Genomic DNA, 27,929 nt, shown 5'->3' on the forward strand with positions numbered 1-27,929 from the left:
AAGATGCCTTTGATGGCCCGGATCTGGTCAAATTCTCAGCAGGGATGGGAGACCTAATTTTACAACAAGCCCAGGCATTGGGTATATTCGATCCTACCCTCCCAGCTGAGTTGGATGTCCACGTTACTCAAGATGGCTTTGGTTGGGGCCTGTGGCAACGTCAGAGTTCTGTTCGGACCCCCATTGGTTTTTGGTTTCAGGTCTGGCATGGAGCAAAAGAAAGATATAATATGATTGAAAAACAGTTATTGGCTGCCTATTCAGCATTACAGGCAGTAGAGCCAATAACCCAGACGGCTGAAGTTATAGTGAAGACCACTCTGCAGATTCAGGGGTGGGTGAAAGATCTGACCCACCTTCCTAAGACAGGGGTGGCCCAAGCACAAACAGTGGCATGATGGGTCACTTACCTCAGCCAAAGGAGCAGTCTGTCTTCATCATCCTTAAAAGAAGAGCTTCAGAAGATCCTAGGCCCAGTGACCTATCATTGTGATGCACCAAAAGAAACACTGGTCGCTCCACCAGAGAAGAGTCCCGTTCAGGAGAGGAAATATCCTATCCCTGAAGATGCCTGGTATACAGATGGGTCCAGCAAGGGCAACCCGAGCAAGTGGAGAGCGATAGCATACCATCCTTCGACTGAGACAATCTGGTTTGATGAGTGTCATGGAATTAACTAGATCAGTTTATGCCCGTGACAGGGGGCAGTAGGCCCCTGCCCTCCCCACCCTCGGCCTGGCCCCACAAAATGGGAAGGAAGGGGGAAAAGGAAAAAAACAGCGGCAACAATCTATGGAGGTAAACTTATTTTACTAACTATGATATCGGAATGCAAAATAATACAATATAATACAATCTACCAGTGGGGAAGGATCTCTCTCTCTTCGGAAGATCCACTCCACTGGTCTTTCCTGAGCGAGCCCACGACACGGGTAAGCATCCTATTTATTCTCTTTGTCTTGCTGTGCCTAACTCTCTTGCTGATTTCATTATTATAACATCTTAATATTATTTGATTATATAAAATTCCTTTATATAATTTTCATTGATTATACAGTAGTCCTATGAATTTGAGGTCTGAATTTAAGCCTGTGGGCATCGCATGGGAGTTGGGGAAGAGTACGAGGCAAGGAAAGTTGGGTAAGAGGATGAGGCTTCGGACCAGGAACCTCTTCCATCGGTATTAACTCTTGCCGTTCTCTTTTTGGATTAGGAATCCATGTGGTTTTTTTAATGAAGAACAGACTCATTGTGCAGCTTGTGAGTGAATTCATTCACGCCTGCTAGCTGGTTTTCTTTCCTACATGAAGCTGGAATTGAAATGGACACTTTGTGATCTGATCCCCTCTGGCATGCTCAGATCTGCCAAGTTGGCAAGGCCTGGCTCATGGTTTGTGAGTTGTGCCCAAGGTCAGAGAGTTGACTCTTGTGAGCTTTGAGTCATGTCTTCCAGTTGCACGTTGTGTTCTTTCTGTTGTGTTGACCTCTTGAGCTCCAGCCCTAACTGAGGATGCAAGCGCTACCGCAGAAGGAACGGTTTAGATTGGAAGTGCAATGCAAAGAACTGGAGCCAGCAGGAGCAGGGAAGCGATCATCCTCCTGTGCTCAGCACTGGTGAGTCCTCACCTTGAGTACTGTGTTCAGTTCTGGGTGCCTCACTACAGGAAGGACAGTGAAAGCCTTAAATGTGTCCAGAGAAGAGCAGTGAAGCTGCAGGGCATCTAGAGCACAAGTCTTATGGGGAGCGGCTGAGGGAACTGTGATTATTTAGTCTGGAGAAGAGGAGGCGCAGGGAAGACCTCCTCACTCTCTACAACTAGCTGAAGAGAGGTTATGTTGAGGTGGGCGTTGTCCTCCTCTCCTGTGTAAGTGGTAATAGGACTGGAGGGAGTGGCCTGAAGTTGCATGAGGGGAGATTGAGGTTGGATGTTAAGAAAAACTTCTCCACAGGACTGGTCAGACGCTGGAACGGGCTGCCCAGACAGGTGATAGAGTTACCATCCCTGCAGGTGTTCAAGAAACATTAGATGTTGTCGTGAGGGACGTGGCGTAGTGGGAAATGTTGGTGGAAGGTGGATGGTTGGACCGGATGATCTTGGAGATCTTTTCCAAGCTTGCTAATTCTATGTTTCTATGAAAGACATGTGCTGGTGAGTGCTTTGCTGGGTGAGCATCACCCTGCTGAAGAGCAGGCAACTGTTGTCTTTGCAGGCAGCCACATCCACAGGGATTGGATGGACCTTAACCTTGTCTTTCACATCTTATGGGCAGTAAGTCATGTGGATTTAAAGCAGGATCTTAGAGGCAACCTTGATTTCTTCAGCCACCAGAGCTCTCCACCATGCTTCTCTGTGTGATGCGAGACCATGCAGAAGTCTGGGTAGGTGAAGTCAGTTGCTCTTCCTTTTCCCCCCAGGGCTGGAAGTAGCGGGGAAACGGGACTGTGGGACATCCCAGCAGTGGGTTCCTACCTCAGCAGAACCAAATGGCTGTTCTGGTCCACGTGGTCATTTTGAGTGAATCTGACACAAATTAGAGACATGAGGGGCCTGTGAGCAAAAAGCATGTGCTGCATTTTGTGGTGCAAGATGTCCTCTGAGCTGCTGCTAAGAATGCCCAGCATGCTTTCTTTTTGATGGGAAGAGGTTTAGCAAGGATTTTTTAGATGAAAATAGATGAAAATCACGTATTTCCTTTTGACTGACCTTTCTTTCGTACTGCTTCTTGAAAAGTTACCTTTGGATTCTAAACTAATATTTATTACTGAAGAGAATACATATGCACCCTGCACTTTTATCTGCACAAAGAATCCTCTGAACATCTGTTTACGTGTTTCTTTTTGGCACTGAGATGAAGCTGTGTGGAACATAGGCTTGGATGAATTTTCAATCAGTAGCAGGGACGTGTAATGCTCATCTTAGATGTCGTGCTGACAGAAAGAGCAGAAAGGTACATTTTATGGGGTTGCATGCTGCTTTTTTTTTTTTTTTTTCAGTCATGACCATGGAAGCGTTACCCAGACGAAATGAGCATTTGTCACCTGGACTTTCTACACATGACAGAGGAAGTGGAAGTCAGCAGCTGAAGCGTCTGGGAAGACCCCTGCATGGGAATGGTGAGAGTTACCCTGGCACCGTTCTTTGGAAATCTCAGGGCTCTGTAAGCTCTGAAGCTGTGTCGTAACTCCTCCCGTGGTGCTCTCCCTTTCTTTTGTGTAGGAGAGCTGGAGTTCAACTCCTTCCTGTTTCCTGCCTATGTGCTGCCTGCCTTGTCCATGGCCCAATGGGCTTTTATTGCTCACACCCAGATTGGTACGTGTGGATATAAGCCTTTGTTTACGTTTATCTTTTGCTTGTGGTGACAGCTCATAGCTGAGCTTGTGGTTAACAAGACACACAATAGCTGGAGATACAGTACTCTGCATCACTAAAACACGAGCTTTGTGGCAGCCACGAGCCCAAGGAACAGCGAGTTTGTGTTTTATTTCTGTGCTTGCTCCCATTGCCCCGCGGCCCTGTTGTGGTTGAAGCCGGTGGGTGGCTCAGCACCACGCAGTCCTTTGCCCACTCCCCTGTTCCCCGTGGGATGGGGGAGAGTGTTGGGTGGAAAAAGAGAAGTAAAACTCATGTTTTTGAGATAAAAGTAGTTCTGAATATATATATGAATGTATTGCAAGTGATGTACAAGCAATGGCTCACCACCCGCCAACCACTGTCCAGTTAGCCGCCAAGCAATAAAAGAGAGTGAGATGTACTCTCATCCCCTTCAAAACTCCTTCCACTTGATGGCATATAGTATGGAATATCCCTTTGGCCAGTTTACGTTAGCTGTCTTAATTCAGTTCCCTCCCATCTTTTTGTTGAGAGCTTTGCTGAGAATGGCCTTGGCTCTGTGCAAGTTTGCTTGTCAGAAACTATAAAGATCAGGGTGTTCTCAGTGTGATTTTTCTCCTAGAACCCAAACATAGCATCATACCAGATACTCTGAAGAAAAATCCCTCCCACCTGAGACTAAGGCAGCCCCCCAGTGTGTGTGCCGTAAGCCAGATAGGGATGCAGGTGTTGCATTTCCCTGGCAGCGTTGGCCAGGGATGCTGGGGAGGTTTTGGTGCCCAGCTTGGACGTCGCAGCACTGCTGTGCCTGTCAAAGCGGCATGCTGCGTGCTCTCCAAGCAACGAAGCAGCGTTTCATCAACAATGTGCCATGCTATTTCCTGGAACCTGGTGTGTTTGTGTCTCTGAGGCTGGGTTTACTCTACGAGCTCTTATTGCAGTAGCTGTTTTGAATTCGATTGCAGGCGTGTGAGCAGTAGTGCTTTTCCCTCCTTGTGTTCTGTCTCACAGTATTTGCCCATGGTTGGTAGAAGAAGGAGCTGATGGAGTCAGCAGTAGATTCTGTTGGCTTACCCTCTGGTAAGCCTTCATCCCTGGAGCTCACTGCTGCACAGAAGAGTACACGCGTGTTTATCCCAGGGCTGCAGTAAACGGGAGCCTGGTTGGCATAGCACTGAGCAGCACCTAATGGGCTCTGCAGAGGATGGCTTTGCAGAAGGAGCAGGAGTGCCTGCGTCCACCTGTATCCTTGGATACGTTCTGGCAGCGATGCACCAGCTGTGGCCACAGTGACTGAATGCAGGGCTTGGCTTGGGGCTGCCGTGTGGCACTTACTGCCCCGCCATATGCCTGGCAAAGCACAGCCACCCCTCGCCCACGACAAGCGTTTGTCTTAGTGTCGTGTTTCATGCTGTCTCCTGAACCTCAGGCACTGGAGGGAGCTTCCCCACAAGAAGGGGAGAAGAAAATGAGGTCGTCCTGGAAGCGAAAAGGCAAAAATCCACTTGGGAAAGAAATGTGTATAGCAGTCTCGTAGCAGTTCTGTGTTTCTCCAGTCTCTTCCTTGATTTCCTTACAGTGAAATAGATCGGTGCTGTAACACACTTTTGAATGAAACAAAGGACTCTAGTGTGATTTTATGTAGGCCCTGCACTGCAAGGTATGCTGCTGGGAGGAAGCGCCGGGTCCTGCGCTTTGGTCATGATGACCCCGTGCTAGCTTCTCCAGGATTTGGCTGAGGTAGAATTCCAACCGCCCTCTGATTCTAGAATGTTGGAGTGTTGGAATCTTCTGGTCTTGTGACGTGGTCTTGCTTCCCCACCTTGTCTGTCATGGTGGAGCAGCCTGGTGGCCCTTAGTGATGTCATAAGCAGCTAGAATGAGGGGAGGAGCAGTGCCTGCTGTGTCCCTTCATTGGAGCGCTTGAGCTCTGACTGAGTAGCTAGCTTGTTGCACTTGTGCATCGACTGAGTACCTTTGTTTTCACACCGTCTTGTGCAGCATCTTGTAGGTAAGCTGAGACAGTGTGAAATAGACGAATGGACAGTGAGGTGTTGAAAGCTGCTGGCTGGTGGAGCTGGTAGTGTCATGCTGCTTACTCTTTGACCATCAGACATAATTTTCACTCAGTAGCTACATTCCAAAGCATAGAGGTGGCATTTGTCTCAGGGCTTTTCCCTTGTCTTCTTTGTTAAATTGTGCAAGCTCACTGATCAGCTCTTTCTCTCTCCTCTCCCCGCCCTCTGCCTTCTCCTTTGATGCAGCTTTTGCTCGCGGAAGAACAGAGCAAAGTGACAAGAAACGGCTGCGGCTTCAAGGAACTTGTCTACCTTGTTCTGATCTCTTGCCAGGTACGCGCCACGCGTTGTCCCCCCACGTGGTTTTGCAGCCCGCGTCGCACCGTGTTTAGTAACACAGCCTCATCCAGCCTTGACGGGACACGGGTCACGTGTAGAGTTATTCCACTTTCCCTCCAGCTCAGCCCTCAGAAGGATGCTGTCTGTGATGCTGTGACCAGCTAGTCTTTAGGAAACCAATCCCTTAGGCAAGGAGTCCTAGTCCCAGTTTGTGCAGGGCTGCACAACGTGACCATGAGCATGCGTGCTTCGGCTGTGTGTGCGCACGACAGCTGTGGGGAGCACAGCAGAGATGTAAGCAGAGGAAATCTGTGTGGAAGGCTGCGGCCGGCGCTGGAGGTGAACTGGTGGGAGCCGGGCGCTGGGGAGCAGATCCACCCCCAGCAGTGACTCCTCTCACTGCCCTGCTACTGTGCTGTCGGAGTGCTCTGAGCAAGCGTATCTGCTGCTTTGTGCCGGAGTCCCCATCTGCTAGCAGAGGGATTGCGACTTGGTAAACTGCTGCGTAATAGGCTGTCTCGTTTGAATTGGCTGAGCAAAGTGGTTGTTTCTAGAACACCTGCCTATGCCAGTGGGTAACTGAGGGTAGTTCTGAAGAAGTCTCTCCATACCGTGGTGTGTGAACAGAGAAAATAGAAGTGTGTTTCTTTTCAGTTCCAGCTTGTCGTGCCTGCTGTGATGGGCATCGCGTGCCACGAGATCAGCTGTGGGCCTGACCTGGCACAAATGGAGGTAGAGTATGAAGCTCTGATTGGTCTTTGTTCTGCTGACTTGAGCCGGCAGAGTGAGCTGCAGATGAGCTCTCCTGCTTTTCAAGAGAGGGAGAATCCTTCCAGCTCTATCAGTGTCACTGAAAAGCTGCCTGAAAAGCTTCATGTCCTTGCTACGAGCATCTAGATGGCCGTGGACGTTATAGTACCGACAGAATCAGATCGAGCGTTATAAACATGCAGAAGCATTTTCCCCATCCTGCTTGGATTTTGTCACCCAAAGACCAAGTTCTCATATTCAGTAAGTTAAGGGAAGCAGGCACTTGTAGTGAGCCAAGGATTGGGTCAGTGGACCAGCTCCTGTGTCCAGTCCATGGCTGAGGTCTCCAAGCAATTGGTTACAGGAAGCAAGCAGACTCTTACGCTCCTCTTTGGCAAGACAGTATTGCAAGCGTGGCAAGTTTATAAAACTCCAGGAGTCCTCTTGGTTGGGGTGTTTGTCCTCTTAGTCTGGGTAGAGAGAGACGCATCTTTGCATTGCCTGGCCATACTGCTGCACACCAGGAAGAGAAACAGCTGTTATTAGACTTGCAGTTTCTTGTTAAGCACTCATGATAAGGATCTTTCTCTGCAGATGTGCTCCTTGCTCTGAAATTGTCCTCGTTTGTCCTCAGCTCCTCACCATGGCCTGTGCTCTCTGTTTCAGACTGAGAACAATGGGAAGCCCCTGCTGATCCACGAGGAGTCTCCTGTAAATATTCCAGCTGTTGCTGCTGCCCATGTTCTTAAGAGATACGTTGCCCAGGCACCGGATGAACTCTCCTTTGAGGTAAGCAGTTAAGGGCGTTCCTAGTTGTCATGTACAGGAGAGTATAAGGTGTGAACGCATCAGGAATATTCTCAGATACCTTCAGAATGTTTGGTGAGGTTGCAGTCTTTTGCAGGTGGGAGACATCGTGTGCGTTACTGATATGCCACCAAAGGAGCTGACCCCCTGGTGGAGAGGCAAGCATGGCTTTCAGGTAGGCACAAGCTTCAGACTTGAGAGAGCAACTTTGGTCAGGTCGGGAATCTCGGCTAAGAGCTGCGCTGCCTGCACAGGATGGCTCATGGATGTAAACATTTTCCCTGTGTCGGTGTCAGAGATGGTCTTTGTAGGAAACTGTCTCCTCAATTCACTTAGAAGCAAGAGCCTTCACAATATGCATCAGGTCACGGCCACTGAACCCCACCTTTGGAAATGCAGCAGCTAAGACAGTGTTTCAGTGTCTCAGAGTATTTTGCTTGCACCCATGCAGAACGTGAAGTTAGTGTCTTTTAGGAAGTTACTGCCTGTCAGCTGAGGTAGGGTAACAGACCCTCCGCGTGCTTGTTGCTGCTGCTGGCTGCAGAACGCTGGGTAGCTCGGAGCTGGGGATCGCAGCTGCATCTCAGTCAGCAAGAACTTTCTTCTTCTACATCTTCTACAGAAGCAATTATTTGTTTTGTAGGACTTTTGGCTGCAAATGTTGAATAATTATTACTTTTATGCAGGCCACTTTTTGTTGGATAGTCTTACGGAGCGTCAGGCAAGCACGTTCCGAGGAAAATGTTAGGTGGCTTTTGGTTGAACAGTTCAGGTCTGAGAAATGCTGCCTTCAGTATTGCACCTCTCTTTTTTTCTTGTTACAGGTTGGATTTTTCCCAAGTGAGTGCGTGGAGCTCATCAATGGAAAAATTCCGGAGTCTCTCCTCAGTTCAGTGCCAAAGCCAGGTACGGATGTTGCATTTGATGGTGCAGGGAAGCAAAATGGCGTCTCTTTTTGGGTGTGTTCTGTGTTTAATACCTCCTTTATCCATCCCGTGTTATAGTCTGTGCTGATGATCCTTCAGGCATATCATGGGGCATATGGCTGGTGTTTTGTAGGCAATGAGAATGAAGGAGGGCAAAGGCAGTTCTTCTGCGAGTCAGTACGAGGTTGAGAACAGCCAGTGTCCCTGGTGGACAGCTAGTGCTAGTGATATGCTTGATCAGAACGTGACTTTTCAAGAGGATCCTTAATCCTCAAGTTGAGCAAGCCAAGCAAGAGGAGTGCATTAAACTCCATCGGAACGCGCAGAGATTTGGCCCGATCCTCCCGTGTTTATGAGTGGACTTGGGGAAATCATAGAATCCTCCTAGTATGGCTTGGGATGGAAGGGAGCTCAAGGATCATCAAGTTCCAACCCCCCTGCCTCAGGCTGGGCTGCCAACCAACCTCCACATCTAATGTGAGACTAGACCCCACTGCCCAGGGCCCCATCCAACCTGGCCTTTGGCTCCTCCTGCAGGGATGGGAGAAAATCCGTTTTTTCTATGTACTTGTTAATGTTCTTCCCGTTTTGACGTGCTCTGTAGAATGTGTTATGCTCGGCCTTGTCCAACTGAGCCAAACCTGAAATGAACTGGTTTCTTCCTGTTGTGCAGTGCCAAAGAAACGCGGCAAGCTCGTCACCTTCCTTCGTTCCTTGGTGAAGGCCCGCCCAAAGAAACTGAAAGAGCGGGAGGTGGAGAAGGAAAGGGTGTTTGGCTGTGACCTGGGAGAGCATCTTCTCCACTCTGGTCGCGATGGTAAGGGACAGCCCGTTCCTGAGATCTTCCTCTGTTGGGCATCTAAAGATGAAAGGGAGGTCATATCTAGCAAAGGGGCAGGTTGGTACCGGTGGAGAAACGTGTAATGGAAGTTGATGGCTGAAAGATAAACTGAGGCTAATGCTCTTAAGAGACAAGCACGTTTGTATTTGCTTAAACCAAAGCCTGTAAGCCAATCCCACGCTAGCCTGAAAAGAAGGGAAGCCTTTTGGCCAAGGAGAGTGTCCTGCATATGTTTCCCTGCTCTCCTGGACATGAGATTTCCCACCTCCTTTCATTCCCATGGGAGCTGTGGTGGGACTTGCAGTGTCTCCGGCTTCCCCAGAATTACTTTCTCCAGGCTGATTCCTAGGTCCTTACACTTCTTGAATGCAAGGAACACGTCTGTCCAGTTTCCTCGTCTTGGACAGCTTTCTTCTGTAAGGAAGAACTAAGCAGTAGCCTGGCTGGGCTTAGTGGATGAGATTTGACAGGAGCACAGCCTGAACCAGGACTTGAATGAGGAGCTCAAGTAACCGCTGGCACGTGTTCTTTAGTCCCCCAGGTCCTCCAGAGCTGCGCCGAGTTCATTGAGCAGCACGGCGTGGTGCAAGGGATATACCGGCTGTCTGGTGTCGCGTCCAACATCCAGAGACTGCGGTAAGAGTGCTGCGACTGACACAGCGGTCAGTAGGGGCGCGTGCCCTGTTGTGGGTGCTCAGAGGCCTGCGCCGTGGGGCAGCTCTGTGCAGGCAGCGTGCGCTCAGCAGTGGTGCGCCAGGCTTGTTGCTGTTTGATAGGGACACGGGGCGTTCAGCAGACTTGCTGGAGCAGGAAGTTCTCCTTCTGTCCTTCGGAGCACTGGAAGGCTGTGGGGGACTGCGGTGTCACCGCTGCCAGCTCTCATTCCCGTTTCCTCCTGTTTGCAGAGCCCTTTGGAGCAGCCCACACTCCTCCTTGCTGCTCTGGGCTCCTGGCTTAGGATTGTAGACTAGGCAGCCAGTTGTCAGAGTCACGGGAAATGCCTTAGCAAAACGAAAAGGTCTCCTTTTGGAAACATCTCATCCAGCATGGCTCGTGTGGTGCTGGTGACTGAGTGTTCATTTTCTCCTGTTAATCGGGAAGCCCTTCCAATGCTTGATTATATTTGGTGTGGCTTTTGACTTGTTTTCCTCTTTCTCAACCCCCCCGCCCGTTTTTGTGTCCTTCTCTCCAGCCAAGAATTTGAGTCTGAGCAGATTCCTGAGCTAACCATCCGCGACACTCACAGCGTGAGCTCCGTCTGCAAAATGTACTTCAGGGAGCTCCCGAACCCTCTGCTGACCGACCAGCTGTATGACAAGTTCTCGGTAAGCACAAGGCAACGTCTTTCCTTTACCTCTTCCCTGGGCCTCTTGGGAGATGGCTGCAGCAGTGCCCCAGCTCTGAGGCCCTTTTTCTGTTAGCCCCGTGGGGTTTACTCGTATGTCTTTGCCACATCATGCATCATATGGATGCCATTTTCGGTGGTCCCAGGAGGCGGTTATTTCCATATTCACAAAGCTTGAGAGAATTCATGTTTTTTGTTTTTTCTTTTGTTTTGTTTTTCTATTCCCCAAGTATTTATAGAATGGGAGTGGGATTGATAGCAAAGTGCACTTGAAGCTTGAGGAGCTGAGCTGCGCAATCAGGCTGTAAACCGGCCCGCTGCTTGGACTCCTTGGCCTTGATGGCACCAGCTGCGTGCCGCTATGTTCCCCAGATGCCTCCTGGAAGGCGTAAAATCTGTCTCGGCGCAGACCAACAGCACGCTGTCCCCATAGTTCCCGACCCTGTGGCAGGTATCTAGCCTGATTTGTGTCTCAGTCCCTTTCTGCACTATTCCAGGAGGCTGTTGGTGCCGCTACAGATGAGGAGCAGCTGGTCAGAATGCAGGACGTCATCCAGCAGCTGCCCGCTCCTCACTACAGGTCAGTGCTGCCCTCACTCTGTTGAGCTCAGCCATGCTGCACTTCAGAGGGCAGTGGTGTGATTCCAGGCTTGTCTCATGCTGGCAACATGATGCCTGCGTATGTTGAAGCAGTTTAAGGCTACACGGGGTTAATTTATTGGGTTGGTTCCTGGGCACGGGGGCACAGTTGGTGCAGCTGGTGGCTGCAGCTGTGCTGTGCTGGGGCTTGGTGCCACAGTGTGGCACTTAGTCAAGTTGGATCTACTTCATCTTCAGTGACAGTAGCAATAACATGCATTGAGGCTTGCTCTGTGAACCGCAGCACGGCGTGCTCATTGGTGCTGAATATTTGCCTCTCTTATTTTCCAGGACACTGGAGTACCTGATGAGACACTTGGCTCGTCTAGCCGGGAACTGTTCCGTGACAAACATGCATGCTAAGAACTTAGCGATTGTGTGGGCTCCAAACCTCTTAAGGTAAACTTCTTTCTCCATTTCAACACACTGCTTGGATCTGTTCTCCGGCAAAAAATGCAATCTACCTTTTTCTCCATCGAATGTGCTCTTCTCCTGTACAATGTGCAGTAAGTGGCTGACGGCAGAGCAAGAGCCTGGACTGTTCTCCAACCCCACAGGCACAATTTCTAGATGACAATTTCTGCCCTCTTGTTTAGATGGGACTGGTGTGTCCTTGACCATCCAGGAGAATTTCTTCAGCGGCATCACCGCGGAAGCCTCCGGAGCCCAATTTGACAGCTTTTGGCTGCAACAATCCAGACTTGGGGAAACTTGGATCTTGGATAAATGACTGCTAAAATCTGCCTTTTCTACAGATCACAGCAGAACGAGTCTGCCTGCGCCAGCGGAAGAGCCGCCTGCATGGAACTGCAGACGCAGTCGGCTGTGGTGGAATTCATCATCAACCACGCAGATGTCCTCTTCTGCTCCAAATCCGGATCAGACATGGCAGATGGAGCAGGTGAGTGTCTTCCTCCATGAGCTTTATCTTGATCAGACACCTTGATCAAATCCAGGCCTTCTCCAAGATCTTTGAAATACACTTTTTCTATCGAGGGGACAGCAGACTTCTGGGCTTAGATTAGAATCTGGCATCCTGTTGCTGGATGCTGAGAATGTCCAAGTCCAAACTTTACAATGAGAAAAAAACCGTCACTGTCGTTATGATGTTTTGCATGCAGGTGAAGCTTGATGAAAGTGTGGCAGTGAAGCTTTCTGAGTTCCCTGCCCCCGCTTTCTAGGGTTTTTCTTTGCCCATTTAGATACAGTGAGCTGCTCTTATTAATTATGACTCTGTCCTTTGCCTTAAACATACCTCTGACCACATGCTTATTCTGACCTCCTCTTCTTCTAGTGGCTCGGATAAGCAGGTCTGAGAAAACTATAGCATCTCCCCCAGAACTGTGATGGCTGTGGTGCTGCTTTGTGATCCTCGCTCTTACCTGTGGCTTTCCCTTACAGGGCACGGTTCTCTCTCAGGGCCCAAGTCTGCGTGGGTGTCTTCTCCTGCCACAAAGCTGCTCACCCTGGAGGAGGCACAGGCTCAGAGGCGAGGCCACAGCAGCTCTTCCGTTGTGACACAGAGCAGGGACATAGAAGTGGAAGAAGGCCCCACAGCTGTACAGGGGAAATTCCACACAATCATCAACTTTCCATCTGAAAGGTAAAGAGGACTTTGTTTTCCAGCAACCATCATCATTGTTTGGGTGGGTTGTGTTGTTGTTTTTTTTCCCCCATTATTTCTTGCGCCAAAACATGTGGAAGCTAAATTAAAGTAACGGTGCCTGAAGTGAATTGTTGCAGTGAATCTCTGCTCCCTTTGGACTCTGCGATTCAACTAACATATTCGGTTTAGCCACACGAGGCTGCCATTCCTTCCTTGCTGGGCACGCAGTCACGAGATGTATAAAGCCATGCTGACGTCTACCCTGGCCTGAGCTGGCTCTACCTTGAAACGTTGGGGTTTTCCAGCTGTCGGGGCCACATGCCTGAAACCAGTTCCGGTTCTCCTCTAAGCAGAGCTGTTGGTCAGACCTGCTGGCACTAGAAACTAAACTTGGCGGTGAGATGGGGCCGACGAGGTGTTGATGTCAGAGTCAGAGGTGCTTTTGAATTTCCTTTATGGCTGCACGGTTCCTCAGAAAGCAGTTACGCCTGCTGGCTCCAGAAGAGCCATCCTGTAGATGCTGTCCTGTACAGCTGCGGAGCCTTTGCTCACGTGCTCTGCATCTTGCTTGACACAGTTTAGGGGAATTTAGCCAGCAAGACTTCAGGGCTGAGCTATAGGAGTGGAACCGTCCTCAACTGCTTGAAAGAGAGCGAGTTTCTAAGCTGTGCTTCAGCGGAAACCAGGCGGTGCCAGGAACAAGCAACTGTTGGCAAGAGCTCAGTGCAGCTCTTCCCTCACCCCGCACCATGCACGACTCACACCAGTCACTGTTTTCTCTCTCCAGACAACGTCCACCCAGCAAGATGAAGGAATCACCAGCTGGCAGTTGGCGTTCCTGCTTCAGCCTGCGGAAACCATCCTCTGTGGCCAAACGCCGACTGCAGCGCAGTCCCAGGGAGCCCTCAGAGACAGAAGTCGTGGTGCTGGCAGGTAAGGGTGCGAATCCAGCTTTCAAAGCCTTGCTTTTCAGCGACATAGAATTCATGCAATACAAGTGGACTTGTATCTCCTCCTAGCGTTCCAACCTATACCTAGCATCTTCAGATCACCCCTGATCAAGAGCCACTTTCATAATTCAGCTTGTGAAAGTTTGACACTAACCCCTGTGTATCCTTCCTAGGTGAATCGAGCCCTTGTCTACCCAGAAGAGCCGGGGCAAGTAGCGATGGTGCGCTGTGTGCTTCCATCGATGGAGGGCTCTTAGGAAGCACGAGTCACTGTGGTTCAGATGACAGCCTTCCACATAACAACAGCGATGGAGAGAAGGAGCTCATCCAAGTTCACGCCCTCATTTCTCCCGGCTGTGCTGAAGATGCTGACCTGAGCCTGCTGGACACCACAGTCACCAGCCTGGACTGTGACCCAGTGCCTTTGCAGTGCAGCCCAGCCCAAGCACAGTCCGAGTGCCCCGACAGCAGCACCTCCACGCAGGAGCAGGTCAGCGTCGCTGAGGAGAAGCCGAGCCTCTTGGAGGGGGACTTAGAATCAGTGCCTCCAGCCCCAGGCACCGGGCAGCAGCACTGAGAGCTCTGAGCCACTCTCTCCATGACAAGAGAGGATGAGTCCCATCTTTACCCTGGACCTTTCACGCCCTCCTGTCTTTTACATAATAATAAAAGCATGCTCGTGCTCAATCAACGCCTTGACTGCCTTCCGAGTCTTCATTCACGGAGACCGGGATGAATGCAATGAAGAGCAAGGCACTCCAACTTGCAACGCGATGGCTGTGGGGTGTGCGCAGCAGAGCTCTGGGTTTGTTCCCGTTCTGTCTGGCTTTGGGACGTCTGCAGCGAGAGCTCAGCTACCATCTGGTATGGTAGCAAATGATGTTTAGCATCCTGGATGCTGCTCGTGATAATCCCGAGCTTCCTGGCTGTGGCTTTGTGATGCTTTTCAGGGCTTTTTGATGCATTTCGAAGCCTCGGCTGCTCCCTAACGCCTCTCTCCTCCTGCCGTGTCCATTCCTGGCTCCCGACCTAGGAGCTGGCCGTGCAGACCTGTCGTCATCACGCTGCGGCAGGAGGAGCTCACCTTGAGCAGCATCTCCCTTGCCCCGCCCCCTGCCTCTGATTGGGCAGCGGCGGCGCCGCCCCGCCCCCGGGGTCTCCTTGGTCCGCGGTAGCTCCGCCGGCTGCCGTTGGCCGAGCCGCCGTGCGCGGGAGCGAGCGTTGGGAGCCGGCTGTCGGAGGCGCGGCTCTCCTCGCAGAGCGCCGCTCCTGCCGCCTGGGCCGCCGCGCAGGACAGCGCGGCGGCAGCCGGAGCTGTCCGGGCAGCACCGAGAGGGAAGCCGCGGCGCGACGGGAGCGAGTGCTGAGGACAGCTGTGCCGGAGGTGTGCGGGAGAACGGTCCCGGGACGGGGAGGGGGGCCGTGCGGGGCTCCAGGAAGCTGCAGGGAGGCGACGGGGGGGGATCTAGCGAGATCTGAGGCTGTAGGCGGCTGCGAGGGGGTGTGGGGGTTCTGGGGAGCTGGATGATCGTTGTGGTCCTTTTCAGCCCCCCTGCCGTTCTGTGGTTCTGGTAAATGCTGTGGAAAGTGAAAGTGGTGTTTCTGCATTGGATATTGAAAGGGGCAGTTGATCTAAAGAAGTGAGCTGTAGCACGTCCTTAGAAATAGCTGATGTGCAAAGTAAGAATACCGTATTCTGTGGAAAGTGAAAGTGTTGTTTCTGCACTGAACGTTGAAAAAGGGCAATTGATCTAAAGAATGAAGCTGTCACATATCCTTAGAAATAGCTGACGTGGACAGGAAGATTACCATATGCATATAGGTAACATATTTTAGAGACATAGTTACCGAATTACGTGACCAATTCTTTCTCCCAAAGCTGCAACAGACTTTAAATGTTCTAAACAATGTGGGTATAGTATTCTGACCTGGGAAACGTACTGTAAGGTTGTTCATTAGGCCAGCAGAAGTGAAGTCCACTGAACAAACTCTCAAGGAGTCGGGGCCTTTACACAAAGCAGAACTGTCCCACTCTGTGGGAACGTTAGGATGCCGTAGGCAGGCTCCAAGATACTGCCCTCTGTCCTCCTTCCAAGCTTATCTCTAAGCAAGGACAGACGGATGACCTGAACAATGACCCAGTGCAAAGGGCACAAATGCTGGGGGGTAATGAAGCAGTTAAGAGGTTATGTCTATGTTGTAAAGCAGACATCCAAAAGTTACGACCAGATGTTTGTTAAGAAAGCAGTTGTTAGAAGGCAGTCGACCAATTAAGATATTTGTGGTTGGGTGGTAAGGATTTGTGTTTACTTGGTATTGGTACGATTAGTGAAGCATTGCGAAAGAGTGTGAACCTGCAGTACTCAGCCAGTGAGGAGCCGGGGAGAAAGAGATAAGGGTCGGGCAGTAGGGGATAAAAGATGTAACACTGTTTTCTCTGCGCTCTCCTGCTTGCAGGAGGCCCGCCATTGCAATTGGGAATAAAGATAGATACAAAGATCAGAGAACCGTCCTGGAAAACTATTTGGCTATTTCCAACAACGCTTATAAATATCTTAGATGTGGGAGTCAAAAGGACACGGCTGCAATCTTTTCAGCGATCTGTGGTGACAGAAGAAGGGGAAATGGCCATAAACTGGAGCACAGGAAGTTCTGCACCAAAATGCAAAGGAACTTCTTCACGGCGAGGATGACGGAGCGCTGGAACGGGCTGCCCAGGGAGGCTGTGGATTCTCCTTCTCTGGAGATATTCCAGGCCCTCCTGGGCGCCCTTCCTGTGCTGCCTACTCTAGGGAGCCCGTTTTGCAGGGGGCTTGGGCTCAGTGATCTCTGGAGCTCCCTTGCAACCCCAGTTTTGTGATTCTGTGATTTTATTCATTGCTTCTTGCAGCAATGCAGCGTTTCAGATGAGAGAAAAGCACGGCGGGCGTAAACTGGGTTTCTGTGGTTGGTAAAGCTGTGCTGAGAACTGGGCTGACTACTGCACCTGGAAATGTGTGCAAAGTCTGCAGACACAGAAGAATAACTTTTCCTTGCAGGTTGGGCTTGTCTAAGGTAGGTGATTGCTAGGTGAGCTTGTGCTTTAAAGCATCAAGTTGTATAAATAAGGAAACTTTAAAAGCAAGATTGCCAGTTCTTTTTTACCTAGGTGATTTTTTGCAAGGAGAGATTTGAAATGCTGCTTGCTACTGGAAGATGGAGAGAGGAGAATCAAGTCAAAGGCATGCTGTGCATAGCCACCACGTAGCATCTGCACCGCTCTCCCCCTGCACAAAGGAGGAGCAGCTCAGCAAGCTTGGCCCGGGCCATGGAAGGGAGCATACAAACATCTGGACCAACCCCAACGGAGCGGGTTCTGCAGGTTGGTTGTCTTCTGCTGTTTGTTTCCCATCCTGTTGCTCAGGGGTAGATGTGTTCTTGATCAGTGCTAATAGGAAACTTTCATGACATTTTTGTTTCAGCTGTCCCAATGCTTTGATCCCTTGCTGCTGGGATGGGGCGTTTGCAGAATGACAATGTCCAGTCAGATGTTGGGGATGAGTCTACGCACCGGGGTATGTCTGGCAGGACTGAGGCTTGGGGACCAGGCCAGGTCAAATCCAGTGCACTTTGCTCTCATTCTTAGTGCTTGCTTTTGCTCAGGAGGGTGGGTGGTGAGCCTTATGAACCAGTGCCTGCAGATGGGGTTTGTGGAGAAAGAGGTCCTGCAGGCCTTGTGTGACACCCATGGAGCTATAGTGAGGCTGCATCAGGAGGGTGGGTGGTGAGTCTTATGAACCAGTGCCTGCAGATGGGGTTTGTGGAGAAAGAGGTCCTGCAGGCCTTGTGTGACACCCATGGAGCTATAGTGAGGCTGCATCAGTGGAAAACGCCAGAAATCCCCAGAGGTGTGAAGGTGAGCTGTGGGCACCAGTAACACAAGAGGGAATGTGCATGCTGGGGTTTGGATGCTTCTGTGTGTTTTAAGTGACTGTGATACCACTGCTCAGTCAGTTTGAGTGTGTGGAACAAGTGTGACATCCTTTTTGACTGAGTCCTGTGAAAGGAGTCTGTATGGGAACTGCTGAGTCACGGCCTGAACCTCTGATTTATCACCTGAGGCGAGCAATGAGTCAGCCCTGGGAGCACAGGTGAAAGGAATTCACCTTTGCTGCACGAAGGGGTGGAGCATGGCTCCACCTCTCCTAGACCCATTTAAGAGCTGACTACCAGTGGGTAGGATCTCTCTCTCTCTTTGGAAGATTCTCTCCACTGGTCTTTCCTGAGCGAGCCCACGACATGTGTAAGCATCCTATGTATTCTCTTTGTCTTGGTGTGCCTAACTCTCTTGCTTATTTCATTATTATAACATCTTAATATTGTTTGATTATATAAAATTCCTTTATATAATTTTCATTGATTATACACTTGGTGAGCCAGGCAGGCAAGCCGAATATACTAAAACTTACACTATGTCCTTTCTTTGGAATTTCTGTAAATGTTCAAGGGGGAGAACGCTACCCCCCTAGATAAAATAATTCCAGGGCAGATGCCAGGATTTGCGGGATCCCCTTATTATGAATTGTCAACTATCATTGAAAAATGGGGTCCTCTACGTGTTGTGGGAAATGTTTCCCCATATCGCCTAGCAGATTACTTTCAGGGACTAGGCAATGGTACACTAGTCACAAGAGAAAGACAATTAGCTGCTTCTACAGTGGCATGGCCACTGTTAAATGCTTTAAATAATGCTGAAATAAGGAATAATACTTTAGTGAACGAAAATGAACTTTTAAAAGATCATATTGAAAAGTTAGAACAGGAACTTGGCATATTAACAGGAAAAAACCCAATTCTACATCTTCCAATAAGTCAAGTCTGTAATATTTCAATAAACAATGACCAGGCTCCTGAATCAACGGACTGTGTTGATCAGGAAAATAAACAATCTAAATCTGATCTTGAATCTCCAATTTTGACGGATGCACTAGAAGTCCGTCCTGTTATAACACAAAAAACAAAAAAGGTACAGGACAGATCGGCGGGGGTGCCGCCTGATCAGTGGCCCCCCGTTCAAACCCACTTGCATGTAACAGCCCGACCGTACACAGCAACAGAACTGATGGACTTAGTCCAACGATTCAAGCAGAAAGCTAGAGAAAGTGTGCCAGCTTGGACTATGGGATTCTGGGGCAGAAAGTGTTCTGATGAATGGCCCGGAAATAGCCAAATTGGCCACAATGACCGTCCATCCTGCTCTTAGACAGAGATTATATGCAGGTAATCAATACAATGATGAAAACCATTCTATAATAGAATGGTTAATGGCGGCCTGCTGTATGGTATGGCCCAATCAATCTGATATTCCTTTACATACAGGGATGTGGTCCTCCATGGAAAACCTTCAAAATTACATCTGTGAATTAGGTGTAAGGGAAGCGATTTATGAAGATGCCTTTGATGGCCCGGATCTGGTCAAATTCTCAGCAGGGATGGGAGACCTAATTTTACAACAAGCCCAGGCATTGGGTATATTCGATCCTACCCTCCCAGCTGAGTTGGATGTCCACGTTACTCAAGATGGCTTTGGTTGGGGCCTGTGGCAACGTCAGAGTTCTGTTCGGACCCCCATTGGTTTTTGGTTTCAGGTCTGGCATGGAGCAAAAGAAAGATATAATATGATTGAAAAACAGTTATTGGCTGCCTATTCAGCATTACAGGCAGTAGAGCCAATAACCCAGACGGCTGAAGTTATAGTGAAGACCACTCTGCAGATTCAGGGGTGGGTGAAAGATCTGACCCACCTTCCTAAGACAGGGGTGGCCTGATGTGCCATCATGCACAAACAGTGGCATGATGGGTCACTTACCTCAGCCAAAGGAGCAGTCTGTCTTCATCATCCTTAAAAGAAGAGCTTCAGAAGATCCTAGGCCCAGTGACCTATCATTGTGATGCACCAAAAGAAACACTGGTCGCTCCACCAGAGAAGAGTCCCGTTCAGGAGAGGAAATATCCTATCCCTGAAGATGCCTGGTATACAGATGGGTCCAGCAAGGGCAACCCGAGCAAGTGGAGAGCGATAGCATACCATCCTTCGACTGAGACAATCTGGTTTGATGAGTGTCATGGAATTAACTAGATCAGTTTATGCCCGTGACAGGGGGCAGTAGGCCCCTGCCCTCCCCACCCTCGGCCTGGCCCCACAAAATGGGTAGGAAGGGGGAAAAGGAAAAAAAACAGCGGCAACAATCTATGGAGGTAAACTTATTTTACTAACTATGATATCGGAATGCAAAATAATACAATATAATACAATCTACCAGTGGGGAAGGATCTCTCTCTCTTCGGAAGATCCACTCCACTGGTCTTTCCTGAGCGAGCCCACGACACGGGTAAGCATCCTATTTATTCTCTTTGTCTTGCTGTGCCTAACTCTCTTGCTGATTTCATTATTATAACATCTTAATATTATTTGATTATATAAAATTCCTTTATATAATTTTCATTGATTATACAGTAGTCCTATGAATTTGAGGTCTGAATTTAAGCCTGTGGGCATCGCATGGGAGTTGGGGAAGAGTACGAGGCAAGGAAAGTTGGGTAAGAGGATGAGGCTTCGGACCAGGAACCTCTTCCATCGGTATTAACTCTTGCCGTTCTCTTTTTGGATTAGGAATCCATGTGGTTTTTTTAATGAAGAACAGACTCATTGTGCAGCTTGTGAGTGAATTCATTCACGCCTGCTAGCTGGTTTTCTTTCCTACATGAAGCTGGAATTGAAATGGACACTTTGTGATCTGATCCCCTCTGGCATGCTCAGATCTGCCAAGTTGGCAAGGCCTGGCTCATGGTTTGTGAGTTGTGCCCAAGGTCAGAGAGTTGACTCTTGTGAGCTTTGAGTCATGTCTTCCAGTTGCACGTTGTGTTCTTTCTGTTGTGTTGACCTCTTGAGCTCCAGCCCTAACTGAGGATGCAAGCGCTACCGCAGAAGGAACGGTTTAGATTGGAAGTGCAATGCAAAGAACTGGAGCCAGCAGGAGCAGGGAAGCGATCATCCTCCTGTGCTCAGCACTGGTGAGTCCTCACCTTGAGTACTGTGTTCAGTTCTGGGTGCCTCACTACAGGAAGGACAGTGAAAGCCTTAAATGTGTCCAGAGAAGAGCAGTGAAGCTGCAGGGCATCTAGAGCACAAGTCTTATGGGGAGCGGCTGAGGGAACTGTGATTATTTAGTCTGGAGAAGAGGAGGCGCAGGGAAGACCTCCTCACTCTCTACAACTAGCTGAAGAGAGGTTATGTTGAGGTGGGCGTTGTCCTCCTCTCCTGTGTAAGTGATAATAGGACTGGAGGGAGTGGCCTGAAGTTGCATGAGGGGAGATTGAGGTTGGATGTTAAGAAAAACTTCTCCACAGGACTGGTCAGACGCTGGAACGGGCTGCCCAGACAGGTGATAGAGTTACCATCCCTGCAGGTGTTCAAGAAACATTAGATGTTGTCGTGAGGGACGTGGCGTAGTGGGAAATGTTGGTGGAAGGTGGATGGTTGGACCGGATGATCTTGGAGATCTTTTCCAAGCTTGCTAATTCTATGTTTCTATGAAAGACATGTGCTGGTGAGTGCTTTGCTGGGTGAGCATCACCCTGCTGAAGAGTAGGCAACTGTTGTCTTTGCAGGCAGCCACATCCACAGGGATTGGATGGACCTTAACGTTGTCTTTCACATCTTATGGGCAGTAAGTCATGTGGATTTAAAGCAGGATCTTAGAGGCAACCTTGATTTCTTCAGCCACCAGAGCTCTCCACCATGCTTCTCTGTGTGATGTGAGACCATGCAGAAGTCTGGGTAGGTGAAGTCAGTTGCTCTTCCTTTTCCCCCCAGGGCTGGAAGTAGCGGGGAAACGGGACTGTGGGACATCCCAGCAGTGGGTTCCTACCTCAGCAGAACCAAATGGCTGTTCTGGTCCACGTGGTCATTTTGAGTGAATCTGACACAAATTAGAGACATGAGGGGCCTGTGAGCAAAAAGCATGTGCTGCATTTTGTGGTGCAAGATGTCCTCTGAGCTGCTGCTAAGAATGCCCAGCATGCTTTCTTTTTGATGGGAAGAGGTTTAGCAAGGATTTTTTAGATGAAAATAGATGAAAATCACGTATTTCCTTTTGACTGACCTTTCTTTCGTACTGCTTCTTGAAAAGTTACCTTTGGATTCTAAACTAATATTTATTACTGAAGAGAATACATATGCACCCTGCACTTTTATCTGCACAAAGAATCCTCTGAACATCTGTTTACGTGTTTCTTTTTGGCACTGAGATGAAGCTGTGTGGAACATAGGCTTGGATGAATTTTCAATCAGTAGCAGGGACGTGTAATGCTCATCTTAGATGTCGTGCTGACAGAAAGAGCAGAAAGGTACATTTTATGGGGTTGCATGCTGCTTTTTTTTTTTTTTTTTCAGTCATGACCATGGAAGCGTTACCCAGACGAAATGAGCATTTGTCACCTGGACTTTCTACACATGACAGAGGAAGTGGAAGTCAGCAGCTGAAGCGTCTGGGAAGACCCCTGCATGGGAATGGTGAGAGTTACCCTGGCACCGTTCTTTGGAAATCTCAGGGCTCTGTAAGCTCTGAAGCTGTGTCGTAACTCCTCCCGTGGTGCTCTCCCTTTCTTTTGTGTAGGAGAGCTGGAGTTCAACTCCTTCCTGTTTCCTGCCTATGTGCTGCCTGCCTTGTCCATGGCCCAATGGGCTTTTATTGCTCACACCCAGATTGGTACGTGTGGATATAAGCCTTTGTTTACGTTTATCTTTTGCTTGTGGTGACAGCTCATAGCTGAGCTTGTGGTTAACAAGACACACAATAGCTGGAGATACAGTACTCTGCATCACTAAAACACGAGCTTTGTGGCAGCCACGAGCCCAAGGAACAGCGAGTTTGTGTTTTATTTCTGTGCTTGCTCCCATTGCCCCGCGGCCCTGTTGTGGTTGAAGCCGGTGGGTGGCTCAGCACCACGCAGTCCTTTGCCCACTCCCCTGTTCCCCGTGGGATGGGGGAGAGTGTTGGGTGGAAAAAGAGAAGTAAAACTCATGTTTTTGAGATAAAAGTAGTTCTGAATATATATATGAATGTATTGCAAGTGATGTACAAGCAATGGCTCACCACCCGCCAACCACTGTCCAGTTAGCCGCCAAGCAATAAAAGAGAGTGAGATGTACTCTCATCCCCTTCAAAACTCCTTCCACTTGATGGCATATAGTATGGAATATCCCTTTGGCCAGTTTACGTTAGCTGTCTTAATTCAGTTCCCTCCCATCTTTTTGTTGAGAGCTTTGCTGAGAATGGCCTTGGCTCTGTGCAAGTTTGCTTGTCAGAAACTATAAAGATCAGGGTGTTCTCAGTGTGATTTTTCTCCTAGAACCCAAACATAGCATCATACCAGATACTCTGAAGAAAAATCCCTCCCACCTGAGACTAAGGCAGCCCCCCAGTGTGTGTGCCGTAAGCCAGATAGGGATGCAGGTGTTGCATTTCCCTGGCAGCGTTGGCCAGGGATGCTGGGGAGGTTTTGGTGCCCAGCTTGGACGTCGCAGCACTGCTGTGCCTGTCAAAGCGGCATGCTGCGTGCTCTCCAAGCAACGAAGCAGCGTTTCATCAACAATGTGCCATGCTATTTCCTGGAACCTGGTGTGTTTGTGTCTCTGAGGCTGGGTTTACTCTACGAGCTCTTATTGCAGTAGCTGTTTTGAATTCGATTGCAGGCGTGTGAGCAGTAGTGCTTTTCCCTCCTTGTGTTCTGTCTCACAGTATTTGCCCATGGTTGGTAGAAGAAGGAGCTGATGGAGTCAGCAGTAGATTCTGTTGGCTTACCCTCTGGTAAGCCTTCATCCCTGGAGCTCACTGCTGCACAGAAGAGTACACGCGTGTTTATCCCAGGGCTGCAGTAAACGGGAGCCTGGTTGGCATAGCACTGAGCAGCACCTAATGGGCTCTGCAGAGGATGGCTTTGCAGAAGGAGCAGGAGTGCCTGCGTCCACCTGTATCCTTGGATACGTTCTGGCAGCGATGCACCAGCTGTGGCCACAGTGACTGAATGCAGGGCTTGGCTTGGGGCTGCCGTGTGGCACTTACTGCCCCGCCATATGCCTGGCAAAGCACAGCCACCCCTCGCCCACGACAAGCGTTTGTCTTAGTGTCGTGTTTCATGCTGTCTCCTGAACCTCAGGCACTGGAGGGAGCTTCCCCACAAGAAGGGGAGAAGAAAATGAGGTCGTCCTGGAAGCGAAAAGGCAAAAATCCACTTGGGAAAGAAATGTGTATAGCAGTCTCGTAGCAGTTCTGTGTTTCTCCAGTCTCTTCCTTGATTTCCTTACAGTGAAATAGATCGGTGCTGTAACACACTTTTGAATGAAACAAAGGACTCTAGTGTGATTTTATGTAGGCCCTGCACTGCAAGGTATGCTGCTGGGAGGAAGCGCCGGGTCCTGCGCTTTGGTCATGATGACCCCGTGCTAGCTTCTCCAGGATTTGGCTGAGGTAGAATTCCAACCGCCCTCTGATTCTAGAATGTTGGAGTGTTGGAATCTTCTGGTCTTGTGACGTGGTCTTGCTTCCCCACCTTGTCTGTCATGGTGGAGCAGCCTGGTGGCCCTTAGTGATGTCATAAGCAGCTAGAATGAGGGGAGGAGCAGTGCCTGCTGTGTCCCTTCATTGGAGCGCTTGAGCTCTGACTGAGTAGCTAGCTTGTTGCACTTGTGCATCGACTGAGTACCTTCGTTTTCACACCGTCTTGTGCAGCATCTTGTAGGTAAGCTGAGACAGTGTGAAATAGACGAATGGACAGTGAGGTGTTGAAAGCTGCTGGCTGGTGGAGCTGGTAGTGTCATGCTGCTTACTCTTTGACCATCAGACATAATTTTCACTCAGTAGCTACATTCCAAAGCATAGAGGTGGCATTTGTCTCAGGGCTTTTCCCTTGTCTTCTTTGTTAAATTGTGCAAGCTCACTGATCAGCTCTTTCTCTCTCCTCTCCCCGCCCTCTGCCTTCTCCTTTGATGCAGCTTTTGCTCGCGGAAGAACAGAGCAAAGTGACAAGAAACGGCTGCGGCTTCAAGGAACTTGTCTACCTTGTTCTGATCTCTTGCCAGGTACGCGCCACGCGTTGTCCCCCCACGTGGTTTTGCAGCCCGCGTCGCACCGTGTTTAGTAACACAGCCTCATCCAGCCTTGACGGGACACGGGTCACGTGTAGAGTTATTCCACTTTCCCTCCAGCTCAGCCCTCAGAAGGATGCTGTCTGTGATGCTGTGACCAGCTAGTCTTTAGGAAACCAATCCCTTAGGCAAGGAGTCCTAGTCCCAGTTTGTGCAGGGCTGCACAACGTGACCATGAGCATGCGTGCTTCGGCTGTGTGTGCGCACGACAGCTGTGGGGAGCACAGCAGAGATGTAAGCAGAGGAAATCTGTGTGGAAGGCTGCGGCCGGCGCTGGAGGTGAACTGGTGGGAGCCGGGCGCTGGGGAGCAGATCCACCCCCAGCAGTGACTCCTCTCACTGCCCTGCTACTGTGCTGTCGGAGTGCTCTGAGCAAGCGTATCTGCTGCTTTGTGCCGGAGTCCCCATCTGCTAGCAGAGGGATTGCGACTTGGTAAACTGCTGCGTAATAGGCTGTCTCGTTTGAATTGGCTGAGCAAAGTGGTTGTTTCTAGAACACCTGCCTATGCCAGTGGGTAACTGAGGGTAGTTCTGAAGAAGTCTCTCCATACCGTGGTGTGTGAACAGAGAAAATAGAAGTGTGTTTCTTTTCAGTTCCAGCTTGTCGTGCCTGCTGTGATGGGCATCGCGTGCCACGAGATCAGCTGTGGGCCTGACCTGGCACAAATGGAGGTAGAGTATGAAGCTCTGATTGGTCTTTGTTCTGCTGACTTGAGCCGGCAGAGTGAGCTGCAGATGAGCTCTCCTGCTTTTCAAGAGAGGGAGAATCCTTCCAGCTCTATCGGTGTCACTGAAAAGCTGCCTGAAAAGCTTCATGTCCTTGCTACGAGCATCTAGATGGCCGTGGACGTTATAGTACCGACAGAATCAGATCGAGCGTTATAAACATGCAGAAGCATTTTCCCCATCCTGCTTGGATTTTGTCACCCAAAGACCAAGTTCTCATATTCAGTAAGTTAAGGGAAGCAGGCACTTGTAGTGAGCCAAGGATTGGGTCAGTGGACCAGCTCCTGTGTCCAGTCCATGGCTGAGGTCTCCAAGCAATTGGTTACAGGAAGCAAGCAGACTCTTACGCTCCTCTTTGGCAAGACAGTACTGCAAGCGTGGCAAGTTTATAAAACTCCAGGAGTCCTCTTGGTTGGGGTGTTTGTCCTCTTAGTCTGGGTAGAGAGAGACGCATCTTTGCATTGCCTGGCCATACTGCTGCACACCAGGAAGAGAAACAGCTGTTATTAGACTTGCAGTTTCTTGTTAAGCACTCATGATAAGGATCTTTCTCTGCAGATGTGCTCCTTGCTCTGAAATTGTCCTCGTTTGTCCTCAGCTCCTCACCATGGCCTGTGCTCTCTGTTTCAGACTGAGAACAATGGGAAGCCCCTGCTGATCCACAAGGAGTCTCCTGTAAATATTCCAGCTGTTGCTGCTGCCCATGTTCTTAAGAGATACGTTGCCCAGGCACCGGATGAACTCTCCTTTGAGGTAAGCAGTTAAGGGCGTTCCTAGTTGTCATGTACAGGAGAGTATAAGGTGTGAACGCATCAGGAATATTCTCAGATACCTTCAGAATGTTTGGTGAGGTTGCAGTCTTTTGCAGGTGGGAGACATCGTGTGCGTTACTGATATGCCACCAAAGGAGCTGACCCCCTGGAGGAGAGGCAAGCATGGCTTTCAGGTAGGCACAAGCTTCAGACTTGAGAGAGCAACTTTGGTCAGGTCGGGAATCTCGGCTAAGAGCTGCGCTGCCTGCACAGGATGGCTCATGGATGTAAACATTTTCCCTGTGTCGGTGTCAGAGATGGTCTTTGTAGGAAACTGTCTCCTCAATTCACTTAGAAGCAAGAGCCTTCACAATATGCATCAGGTCACGGCCACTGAACCCCACCTTTGGAAATGCAGCAGCTAAGACAGTGTTTCCGTGTCTCAGAGTATTTTGCTTGCACCCATGCAGAACGTGAAGTTAGTGTCTTTTAGGAAGTTACTGCCTGTCAGCCGAGGTAGGGTAACAGACCCTCCGCGTGCTTGTTGCTGCTGCTGGCTGCAGAACGCTGGGTAGCTCGGAGCTGGGGATCGCAGCTGCATCTCAGTCAGCAAGAACTTTCTTCTTCTACATCTTCTACAGAAGCAATTATTTGTTTTGTAGGTCTTTTGGCTGCAAATGTTGAATAATTATTACTTTTATGCAGGCCACTTTTTGTTGGATAGTCTTACGGAGCGTCAGGCAAGCACGTTCCGAGGAAAATGTTAGGTGGCTTTTGGTTGAACAGTTCAGGTCTGAGAAATGCTGCCTTCAGTATTGCACCTCTCTTTTTTTCTTGTTACAGGTTGGATTTTTCCCAAGTGAGTGCGTGGAGCTCATCAATGGAAAAATTCCGGAGTCTCTCCTCAGTTCAGTGCCAAAGCCAGGTACGGATGTTGCATTTGATGGTGCAGGGAAGCAAAATGGCGTCTCTTTTTGGGTGTGTTCTGTGTTTAATACCTCCTTTATCCATCCCGTGTTATAGTCTGTGCTGATGATCCTTCAGGCATATCATGGGGCATATGGCTGGTGTTTTGTAGGCAATGAGAATGAAGGAGGGCAAAGGCAGTTCTTCTGCGAGTCAGTACGAGGTTGAGAACAGCCAGTGTCCCTGGTGGACAGCTAGTGCTAGTGATATGCTTGATCAGAACGTGACTTTTCAAGAGGATCCTTAATCCTCAAGTTGAGCAAGCCAAGCAAGAGGAGTGCATTAAACTCCATCGGAACGCGCAGAGATTTGGCCCGATCCTCCCGTGTTTATGAGTGGACTTGGGGAAATCATAGAATCCTCCTAGTATGGCTTGGGATGGAAGGGAGCTCAAGGATCATCTAGTTCCAACCCCCCTGCCTCAGGCTGGGCTGCCAACCAACCTCCACATCTAATGTGAGACTAGACCCCACTGCCCAGGGCCCCATCCAACCTGGCCTTTGGCTCCTCCTGCAGGGATGGGAGAAAATCCGTTTTTTCTATGTACTTGTTAATGTTCTTCCCGTTTTGACGTGCTCTGTAGAATGTGTTATGCTCGGCCTTGTCCAACTGAGCCAAACCTGAAATGAACTGGTTTCTTCCTGTTGTGCAGTGCCAAAGAAACGCGGCAAGCTCGTCACCTTCCTTCGTTCCTTGGTGAAGGCCCGCCCAAAGAAACCGAAAGAGCGGGAGGTGGAGAAGAAA

General features: G+C 49.7%; 2 protein-coding genes across 7 annotated transcripts; both read left to right on the forward strand.

The window, feature by feature from the left end:
* The first annotated feature begins 2,368 nt into the window (after window positions 1–2,368).
* Window positions 2,369–18,202, forward strand: LOC149915671 (rho GTPase-activating protein 32-like). Its single transcript, XM_090152370.1, has 17 exons — window positions 2,369–3,115; window positions 3,219–3,311; window positions 5,597–5,683; window positions 6,344–6,421; window positions 7,106–7,228; window positions 7,344–7,421; window positions 8,071–8,152; window positions 8,846–8,989; window positions 9,547–9,649; window positions 10,206–10,338; window positions 10,856–10,938; window positions 11,289–11,396; window positions 11,753–11,898; window positions 12,399–12,600; window positions 13,391–13,536; window positions 13,727–14,043; window positions 18,185–18,202. The coding sequence occupies exons 1-17, from the start codon at window positions 3,107–3,109 to the stop codon at window positions 18,200–18,202; spliced, it is 1,950 nt and encodes a 649-aa protein (XP_090008496.1). The 5' UTR covers window positions 2,369–3,106.
* LOC149915672 (rho GTPase-activating protein 32-like) lies at window positions 14,351–27,917 on the forward strand. 6 transcript variants are annotated; one of them, XM_090152123.1, is made up of 13 exons: window positions 14,351–14,937; window positions 16,444–16,607; window positions 16,687–16,914; window positions 17,015–17,107; window positions 18,912–20,606; window positions 21,204–21,372; window positions 21,988–22,107; window positions 22,211–22,303; window positions 24,589–24,675; window positions 25,336–25,413; window positions 26,098–26,220; window positions 26,336–27,144; window positions 27,838–27,917. In XM_090152123.1, the coding sequence occupies exons 7-12, from the start codon at window positions 22,099–22,101 to the stop codon at window positions 26,642–26,644; spliced, it is 699 nt and encodes a 232-aa protein (XP_090008249.1). In that variant the 5' UTR covers window positions 14,351–14,937; window positions 16,444–16,607; window positions 16,687–16,914; window positions 17,015–17,107; window positions 18,912–20,606; window positions 21,204–21,372; window positions 21,988–22,098; the 3' UTR covers window positions 26,645–27,144; window positions 27,838–27,917. The 6 variants fall into 6 exon arrangements, with proteins under 6 accessions (XP_090008249.1, XP_090008247.1, XP_090008246.1 ...); XM_090152121.1 differs by having other exon boundaries at window positions 16,702–16,914; XM_090152120.1 differs by having other exon boundaries at window positions 16,444–16,914; window positions 17,015–17,448.
* Window positions 27,918–27,929: the final 12 nt, after the last annotated feature.

Source organism: Phasianus colchicus, chromosome 17 (assembly GCF_987193195.1).
Source record: "Phasianus colchicus chromosome 17, bPhaCol1.hap1.1, whole genome shotgun sequence".
Taxonomy (NCBI): domain Eukaryota; kingdom Metazoa; phylum Chordata; class Aves; order Galliformes; family Phasianidae; genus Phasianus; species Phasianus colchicus.

What these genes read in the sequence shown, in the direction of transcription:
- LOC149915671 (XM_090152370.1), top strand. An exon ending in TTGTTCTGATCTCTTGCCAG is followed by an intron (nt 5,684 to 6,343) that starts GTACGCGCCACG and finishes GTTTCTTTTCAG; the next exon opens with TTCCAGCTTGTCGTGCCTGC. An exon ending in CTGACCTGGCACAAATGGAG is followed by an intron (nt 6,422 to 7,105) that starts GTAGAGTATGAA and finishes TCTCTGTTTCAG; the next exon opens with ACTGAGAACAATGGGAAGCC.
- LOC149915672 (XM_090152120.1), top strand. An exon ending in TATTGCTCACACCCAGATTG is followed by an intron (nt 22,304 to 24,588) that starts GTACGTGTGGAT and finishes CCTTTGATGCAG; the next exon opens with CTTTTGCTCGCGGAAGAACA. An exon ending in TTGTTCTGATCTCTTGCCAG is followed by an intron (nt 24,676 to 25,335) that starts GTACGCGCCACG and finishes GTTTCTTTTCAG; the next exon opens with TTCCAGCTTGTCGTGCCTGC.